The 10123-nt window shown below is 34.0% G+C and overlaps 1 protein-coding gene across 1 annotated transcript; it reads right to left on the bottom strand.

Annotated features, from left to right (window-relative positions):
- Positions 1 to 4820: 4820 nt before the first annotated feature.
- LOC143244265 (3',5'-cyclic-AMP phosphodiesterase-like) lies at positions 4821 to 9382 on the bottom strand. The gene is given in 5 exon segments (XM_076488613.1): positions 4821 to 5870; positions 7010 to 7192; positions 8712 to 8726; positions 8729 to 8836; positions 9188 to 9382. Coding segments are annotated over 5 exon segments (747 nt in total). The 5' UTR covers positions 9368 to 9382; the 3' UTR covers positions 4821 to 5609.
- Between the last annotated feature and the right edge of the window lie 741 nt (positions 9383 to 10123).

The raw sequence follows: 10123 nt of genomic DNA, 5'->3' as shown, positions 1-10123 counted from the left end.
GTATCTACTCATACTGTAAGGATTAATAAATATAGTTGTTACCATAGAAACCTACATATTTATAGGTACTTGTAAGCATTAATGAATAGAGCTGTTACCTTGGTAACTTCTATATGATGTGAGCATTAATATACAACGTAGTTATCTCAGAAACATTCATATGCTGTAAGTATTAGTATATTTAACTGTAACCATAGAAACCTACACGCATCCAAGTGCGATAAGCATTAGTACATGAAGGTGTTACCATGGAAACATATTCACGCGTGAGCATAAATACATATAGTTATTACTTTAAAGTGCTCCACCTGGCACCAGCAATTATAATGAGATTTATTTTGCTCAAAATCTCCCTCCCTCTATAGGTATAACAGAGAAGTAAGTAGTCCAGGAAACAGTGTCTTTTGGTAATTATACTTTATACATGGTCCACAAGTGATTCGGTTTTCTCTTTGAATAACGTTAAAAAACAATAACAAAACGGTGGATGAATGGGTGACGTGACACATCGTGATATGTAACGTTAAGAACGACCGTAAATGATAGAACAAAATAATTTCATAGTTTTGCTGACCATGTGCGAGGTGAGACAAGGGTCCAATTGTTTTTGTATGACATGTGTTACGTCCTACTTCTTCAAGTTTTTCTTTACGTTCGTGAATTTGAGCCAAATTTGTATGGAGCCATAATGAACTTATATATCAGTAATGCTTGTAATGTGATAACAGTCGCCCCTCTCGTGAGATAAGCTCTCAGTACATATCCGCCCCCAATGGCACAGCGGTATGACTGCAGACTCACATCGCTAATAACCAGGTTTCAATACCCGCGGTGGGCAGAGCAAAGGTAGTCTCTTGTATAGCTTCGTGCATAATTAGGAACAAGTAAACAAACGAACAATAAATATCTTTAAAGTGCTTAAGAAAGCTGAAACAAACTAACGTGTAGTTTAACATATATTTTGTTGCTCCCTTGTGGCACAGTGCTAAGTCTACGAATTTATAACACCAGAAACCGGGTTTAGATCCTGTTGTGGGTTACAGCACAGATAGCCAATTTTGTAGCTAACTTTAGGGACTTGAGTATAGGAACTGTATTTGGTCTTTATTTCTTGATAAATCTTAAATTTTACATTGTAACAAAAGCAGTAAATCAATATAGTTAATTCTATTTTTTGACGGCGTTTCTTTTAGTGCCTATACAGTACCAGTTCAGAAATGGTTATTTTAGAACCGGAAGGCAACAAGTCTTATATTTTCGTTTGGATTTTCCTGGTCACGAGAGAAGCAGAACAAGAGGCCTAACTGTTAGTTCTGCCATGCTTAGTATCTACATGGTTCATAGAGGTAGTCATCATCAAGTAGCTGGCCATAGAGGGCGCTCTAACACAGTGTCTGTGAGTGACCTACCAAAACATGCCACTATATACATCTACCAGCTCCAAGAACCTGTAAACATGGAGAATCCCGTTGGATATGAGGAATCAGTTCACGTAAATAGTTCCAAGAGATTCTATGAACCTGTTCAGGCAAAGTTCCCCGGTATTGGCAGGATCCTGTTCAAGTACTAAATCCCCAGAAACCTGTTCCCAAGCGACTGTTAGTCCATGCTCAACAAGTGCTACTGAGCTCCGACAGGTGGGAGATATTTGACGTTTCCAAAGCACTAGAGTCTTGGGTAGAATCACTTTCGATAAACTACTGGTTACTTATCGAGTGCGATGAGTGTGAAACCCACGGCTTTAGTTTCCTCTCTATAAATAATTCAGAAATTTTAGCTACAAACCCAATACGTAATGAGACAATAGTTGAAAAGGTGTCTTACCAAACTCCTGGCAGGGCATTTCTGGATATCGAACTAACTGAATCTTATTCGAGGTCTAAACGATCGAAACATAAGAAGAATAGTCGATATCCATTGGACTGTACCAATGGAAATAAAACCCCTCTTTGTTGTCGCTATTCAATGATAATTTCTTTTGAAGAGCTGAAGTGGGACTGGATCATTAGGCCAAAGCAGTTTGAAGCTTATTTTTGCAAGGGAAAGTGTGATCCAAATTATAAAAATTACGTTAGCAGACATGCCAGGATCCAAAACCTGATACGCAAAATAAAGGACAGAAGGAATACAATACCCCGACCTTGTTGCACCTCAAAGAAGATGAAACCTCTTCAAGTTGTGTATTTAAAGAACGAGAATGAAGTAGATACCAAGAAACTGAGAGGACTGATAACATCTCAGTGTGGTTGCGCTTAACAATAGATTCCCACATTTAGCAATCACTGTTAATATTCACAACAGGTATATGTCTCGTCTTTTATTTAACTTAGCAACGATTTTTCTCAAACAGCTCTGTGACCTAGATTTGTTACTCAGAAAGAATAAACAAAGCACTACTTGTTTCATTAATCGAATCACGTAAAGATTATTATTCTAGAAAATTAACTTTGTTAGTACCAGATGGTGCTTTAAAAATGTATAAGCTGTTAATAACGACAAAAGTTTTATCTGCGATTCTTTCCTTATTCCGAGTTCTTTTAAAGAAATTATTATAGACAGATTAAATAACTATTAAGGTGTTGCAGATGTGATATTAGTGAGTAATATAAATTTGGCGTCACATATCTAGTGATTCAAATGTACGAGGTTTTTTCGTATCCTAAGTTTACAATAACGAAAGTTTCATTTCTTCTCAAACTATCATAATCACAACAGATCTACAGAAAAGAACTTCTGTTTATATTGAAACACCTGAGAAAGCTCAGTGTATTGTTATATTCCACGTTAGAATCTCTGCTCTTCGAAGCTGCGATGTTCTATAGATACACCAAAACAGAAATAATGATTTCAAGCGTCTTGGTAAAAACCACCATCACTTCTGAAAGAAATATTTTAAAAGGTTTTGGTAAAGACATATATCTTGACAGTGAGAATATTTTAAAAAGGCATTGCATTCTTATCTATTACAAAACCAATCAGAACATAGTATTCTTATTTAGTACAGTATGGTCCAATCAGAACATGGTATTCTTACCAAGTACGTACTGGTACAATAAGGACATGACTTATTAACAAATAAAGCTGTATTAGAACTATTAACAGATAAACTGTATTAGTATTACTAGACTTATTAACAGATAAAGTTGTGTTAGTATTATTAGATTTATTAACAGGAAAAGTTGTATTAGAATTATTAGACTTATTAAGAGATAAAGCTGTATTAGTCTTATTAGATTTATTAACAGATAAAGCAGTATTAGTATTATTAGACTTATTAACAGATAAAGCTGTATTGGTATTATTAGATTTATTATTTTTCAATATTTGAACAGCAGACATAATAGTCTAAAGTTCATTGTGAAACTTGATTCTAAACTTTCATTTGTTTACACTTTACTTATTATTATGTGACGTGTACCACAAAAGACAAATACAGACTTGCACTTCAACTTTGCAAATTTTGTTCCAAATGTTTTCAAAGAAAAATGTGGCCAATGTACTGTTCCACTTTGTATATAAATTATATCACGAATGAAGCTTTGAAGAAAGAATGCTTTCAGGTCAGTTTACTGGTTATTAAACATATGAGACTTAAAACAATAAAGAAAACAGAGTTTGTTGGATTGTTCGTAGAAACTGTGTAACGATCAAATGTATTTGACAGTAAGACATTTTTAGTCCGTTCTTATGTGATCATATTCTTAAATTTATTAAAGCAATTTAACTTAAAGCTTCACAAATCATAACGAAATGTTGAACAGATAAAAGAAGAGAAACATAACCAACTTTAGACGAAAACACTCTCTTACGTCTGACACTAATCTCGCCAAACCGGTTAATTACTTTTGGAAAATTAAAGAAAAATACGCAGCTTCGGAAAACAAAATCTCCGCCTGGAGATGGAATTAAGAATTAATATTTTTAAGGTGTAACATATAGTAGCGACACTATCTAGTGAAAGTTATAGTTTTTAAAGGTCTAGACAGGTTAATTCATCACGCAGTTTCTTACTTTAACTTACAAAACATACGTTTTATGATTTATATGTCAACTTTAATGACCGTTAATGAAGTGTTGAGCACTGAAGGTTGTTACTCAACGGTCTTAAAGTTCGAGTTCAAAAATACATAAAAACATGAACTGGCTATCAATTAATCTAAAATTATAAATATTAATCTTCAAACATTATTGTTAGAGTTAGAGAGGTCAAGGTTCTGGTTTTTCAGATAAGATGTCAAGGTAAAAAGTATTCCATTAATCACCATTATGAAAATGTCTTCCATTAATCACAACTATAAAATGAACTAATATTAGCCATCCTTACATATGATGTTTACATTGTTTCAGAAGGATTAATATTTGCCATTCCTACTATCATGTTTACATTGTTTGGGAAGGACTGATATTAGCCATTCCTACTATCATGTTTACATTGTTTTAAATGACTAATATTAGCTATCCTTACTATGATGTTTACATTGTTTGGGAAGGACTGATATTAGCCATTCCTACTATCATGTTTACATTGTTTGGGAAGGACTGATATTAGCCATCCCTAGGTTTACTTTTTTAAAGTTTTTATTTGTTTGCTTGTTGTTTCAATACAGTGTTTCAATAGATACAGGACGGTTGTACTTATAACCAAGTTTTAAATACAGTGAGGTCCCAATTGCAATATTTATTGTTTATCCATTATTAACTGGTAATTCCTGTTTCACACTGTATTTTAGCTTTTAAAGGAGCGCCACACTGTTGAAAAGCTGGCTTCGAGGGTTAATAACATTGCTTACACTAGAATTATGATTTTATTAAAATTACTACTACTTAATAATAATACTTATAGAAGCAGGTACTCGGTTTTAAACTGTCACCTCAGTGAAACTGGTTGACAACATTGTTTTAGTTTTTCAGTTATCATGTTAAATATAAGTAGAAGAAATAAGAACAATAATTCAAACTTCTTACTATGATAGTTATAGACATGAATAGTGCTGCCACCTGTCTCATGTAAGTTTCATCTTTATAAAGATTTAGTTTATACGTTCTTCAAATAATGCCAATTTTTCAACATAAGAAATTACATAGTGTACAACATGTACACTAAAAATAGTGTAAGAAACACCAAAATATTACTTTTGAAGTAATTATAATTAGTGATATTTAGTCAAAGTCGATAAATGGATCACCTCATGTTCTTTTTAGCGCAAAAACTATACAATGTGTTAAAGGTGTCCGACAGCGGGGATTGAACACTACTTTTTTGTGTTATAAGCCCACAAGCTTACCGTTGAACCATCGGGTGCTGTAAACGTGTTACGTGGGAAATTAGTTAGAATGTGATTACGTTCAACGTATTTATCATAGTTTCACTTTTTATTATCTTTCATGCTACTGAATAATTGTTTGAACTGTTATGAAGTTTTACTAGTCAACACCAGCCAACATGACATTAGGAAAAGTTTATTTACTGAGTAGTATTGCAGAAGATACTTAACAGTAAGAGTTTTTTTTGTTGAAGGTAGAAATAAAAGTTCATCGCTTTCTGTCATTAAAACGAATGGATTCGATTCTATTTCTTTAGAAGATCGAGGTTCTAAACTCTGACTCTCTTAATCTTCTGTAGTGATTTGAAACTTGATTTTCTCAGCTGCTGCCGCCAGACTCCCGTCACCTGCACCCTCTGGTGACAAATCCTGACTGGGTCTCCGGTTATTGAAGTCTTGGTTGTTAGACGACGGACTGACAGGTATCATGCTTTGATACCAGTCTCTGTTTTCCTCTAGGTTGTCTAGAAGTTTCTGTGCGTCAGGGTACACTAAATCTGCCCATGTCTCCCACAGAGGATGAACTATATAGTCAATGAACCCCACCTGTTAGAGAAAAAGTTGTTACATGTAGAAATGTCAAACAGAGTTAACATAAAACTTTCATTTTGCCCCTGAAGAAAAAAGTTTCACCTTTCGAAAGCGCTCTGTTTATAAGTGTTTTATTTCATTTCTATAAAAACTTCTTGAACCTATGTGTTTTTTGAACATCATGTACATACATCAACTAACAGTAATTTCTAGATACATGAACTCGTACTAATATCTAGACACATGATTTAATATTAGTTGTTAGGTCCAGAAGCTGGTACATACCTTTAGGTACAAATAATTATGTACAGAAGATGGTACTAACCCTTATGTATAGGAGTCATAAAACCATTCCGTTCACACTGGGTTTATAGATGTTCCTGAACAATAGAACCATTCAATTCACACTGGTTTTACAGTACTTCCTAAAACATAGAACCATTCAGTTCACACCTGCTTTATAGTTGTTCTTGAACCATACAACTATTCAGTTCACAAGGACTTTAAAGTTGATCTTGAACCATTCAGTTCACCCTGGTTTTATGGTTGTTCGTGAACAACAGAATCATTCAGTTCACACTGGGTTTATAGTTGTTCCCTAACCATAGAACTATTCAGTTCACACTGGGTTTATAGTTGTTTCCTAACCATAGAACTATTCAGTTCACATTGGGTTTATAGTTGTTCCCTAACCATAGGACCATTCATCACACCGGGTTTATAGCTGTTCCATAACCATAGAACCATAACCATAGAACCATTCAGTTCCTACTGGGTTTATAGCTGTTCCATAACCATAGAACCATTCAGTTCACTTTCGCTTCATATATTTTTATGAATTACAGAAACAATTGTTTACCATCTAACTTTATGTTCTGTTTTTGTTATTCAGTGTTGAGTAATAGTTTTATTTTCGAAAAAAATCGATTAGAATTTAAAAAACTGAAACACCACAGAAAAAACGTAACAGTCAGATAACTTCCGTTAGGTGGATCCTTTTCTTGAAGGGTGAATGTGTGCTTAACTTCCACAGCACTCGTGTTATTGACTCCTATACATTAACATAACAAATACAAAAGTCAGCGTCACCAGAGTACGTATCGTGTGAAGTAATGAATTGATCAATTTCACCAGTACTTCACATCATTACTTACCTGAGTCTTTTCAACAGAAACATTGTCTCTATCACACATAGGACTAATGTCTAGTCCTTGTTCTTTCTCCTTGTCTCCCTGTTGGAAGAATTCTTCCATTATAAAACCAACCCATTCCTTATACATCTCTAACGGTTTGGTAGGACCACCCAAGTCAGCACAGTGGATCATGTTCTGGAGAACCTACGACAGGAAAACCAGACAATGATGTACAGTTTATTGAACAATTAGCCACTTATGTGGTGTAGATATAAATCAGCCGATATACTAAGTCGAAAAATACTAAAATATGGACAAATGTTTGTTATCTCAAGAAATACCATTAGTGTAGACTAATGGTTAGAATGCTCAAATAAATAATTCGGGTGCCATAGTTCAAGTGCAGTTTGTAATTGTACATTATTATAAGAGTGAGAGATTAATATTTTTATCCACGACACTCCACAATGAGCTACCAGTGACCTGTTCACCACTGGTATCGAAATCTGAATTTTACTAACGTAAACATGTACACGCGTGTGTGTGTGGGGGGGAGAGTCTTTAGACCTAATGTAGGTAAAATCTATTACAAAAAAGGACATCGAAATGTAAATATGTCCATTCGAGTGGCCACTGCTAGTGTATTTCTTCTTACATTATATACAACCAAATGTTTTTAAATATGGAGCACAGGTTATTAAACAAATGGGAGAGAAATTTCGTATTGCGATATATTATCACCAGTTATCTACAGCCTCTTATAAACAACCATCACCAATCTCCTATTTAAAGTTTCTAACCAAAAATTAAGCAATACAAATGCAGGTGAATACGTAACATTTAATCTAGACCGAAACAATCTGTTTCCAGGAAAGTTCTACTGGTTTATTATAAGGTGTTGTTGTTATAGTACATCATCTTGATACAACAGTGTAACAGTCTACACACATTAGATGATCATCAACTGTTTAGTACATCATCTTGATACAACAGTGTAACAGTCTACACACATTAGATGATCATCAACTGTTTAGTACATCATCTTGAAACAACAATGTAACAGTCTACACATATTAGATGATCATCAACTGTTTAGTACATCATCTTGATACAACAGTGTAACAGTCTACACATATTAGATGATCATCAACTGTTTAGTACATCATCTTGATATAACAATGTAACAGTCTACCCATATTAGATGATCATCAACTGTTTAGTACAACATCTTGATACAACAATGTAACAGTCTACCTATTTTAGTTGATCATCAGTTGTTTATTTCATTACTTTGATACCTCATTGTAATAATATTATCAACCGTGGATTAGTTTAGGAACATTTGCTTTAACTAAAGTTAGTGTAAGAGTGAAGTATTTCTATTAATTATGGGATAGTTTTTGGATCACTCTTTAGCTTGAAATATTTCCATCAGCTGTTGGTTAGTTTCCTGATTAGTTTAATTGTTTTGAAATAATATCGTCTACGATGGGTTAGCTTCTGGGATAACTCTATTACTTATCAAGTAATTTCATTAACTTCGCGTTCGTTTTTAGGGTTATTTTATTAGGTTTGAAATGCTTCCAATAGTTTTGATAATAACTCAACTAGTACTGAAATACTTGCAATAAATATAATTTAGTTTTTGGGATAACTCTACTAGTTTTGAAATACTTCAATAAAAATATGTTAGTTTTCAGTATATTAGTTTCGAAACTCTTACTTGGATTCTTTCTGTGTGTAGTTATCCAGTAGGAGAACTCCTGACCCCGTCACCTTCTTTGTTTCCACCATTGTCTTCAAGCCAGCTAATAAGCTCATATGCTTTGACATGTCCGTTGCTAGAACCTGTACGGTAAATAGTTTATTTAAATTTATTAATATTTCTTGCACTTATCTTTTATTTGATATTCTACCGTGTCTTGCCTTTTCACTATCGTGTTTTTAACTATCACCTCAGGCTAAACTTTCAATAACATGTTTTAACTATAACCATATAAAACGAGTGTTACTTTTTTACTTATTATTACCTTCTTAGGTTAATGTAATAAGTCACGTTTTTCTTGATCTATGTATATAATACTCGACATCTATACGTGGAACACTCACACACTGGTACAATGGTAACATGTAAATTTAACCACGTGCAATTCACTGGTTTTCAACAGCTCATTGTTTCAATGGAAACACACAACTCACCATGTCAATGGAAATCCTTCGAAGACTTTGTCGTTGTTTGTTATTTAGGTTCACAAATATATTGCAGTTTTCATCCTGAAGAATTTTGAAAGCCACAGCTAAAGAGTGGTTCTCAAGAACAGACTCGTCATTGTACATGATGGCCAGCTCAGAACCTGTAAACAAGAACGTGCTTGTCATTGTATATTATTGCCAGCTCAGAACCTACTAACAAGAACAGACTCGTTATTGTACATGATGGCCAACTCAGAACCTACTAATAAGAACAGACTCGTTATTGTACATGATGGGCAGCTCAGAACTTACAAATAAACAATGTTGAATGAGAAATAAAATTAAAATATTGTCTTATTATTTCTTAGTTAAATTATCAGTTGTAAGTGGGTTGAATAAAATCAATAATAAGTACTTTACAGTTCACGTGCTTAAAGTTGTTAAAACCATAACACTTGTTGTACATTTAATATATATTGATATAGATGTATATGTAGCGCGAATACAGCTGTCATTGGTGTCCTTGTCGGCTTGATAAGCCTTGGGGTTGAGTGAAGGTCTTCGCCAGTAGAGACATATCAGATGTAGTCTACTCACACATTATAATATATTCTACTTTACTTTCATGAATGGGTCCTCAGAATCATTTTTTTTGAAGTTTAAGATCGTCATGTTTTTACTGTTTCGGTTCTTTACCAAGATAACCACATTCATGGCTAGCACGTTGCTTAAGAGATGCAGTTGGAAAGGTGGTTTCTGTCACTTTTTTTTTCAAAAAAATTAGCAACAACCCTAATATAAAGTTGAAACTCTCTGGAGGACTCTAGTGTTCTTCAGATGTTGTAGTACAAGTTTCGAAACCACTTTCTGGACTTAAACTGATTAAATTCTTTGCAGGACATTCTGAACAGTCCATTTGTATAGAGGTGTCTGGATCTGGAC

The sequence above is a fragment of the Tachypleus tridentatus genome, chromosome 2, assembly GCF_004210375.1.
Source record: "Tachypleus tridentatus isolate NWPU-2018 chromosome 2, ASM421037v1, whole genome shotgun sequence".
NCBI classification, from domain to species: domain Eukaryota; kingdom Metazoa; phylum Arthropoda; class Merostomata; order Xiphosura; family Limulidae; genus Tachypleus; species Tachypleus tridentatus.
This window is presented reverse-complemented; position numbering and strand designations above follow the sequence as displayed.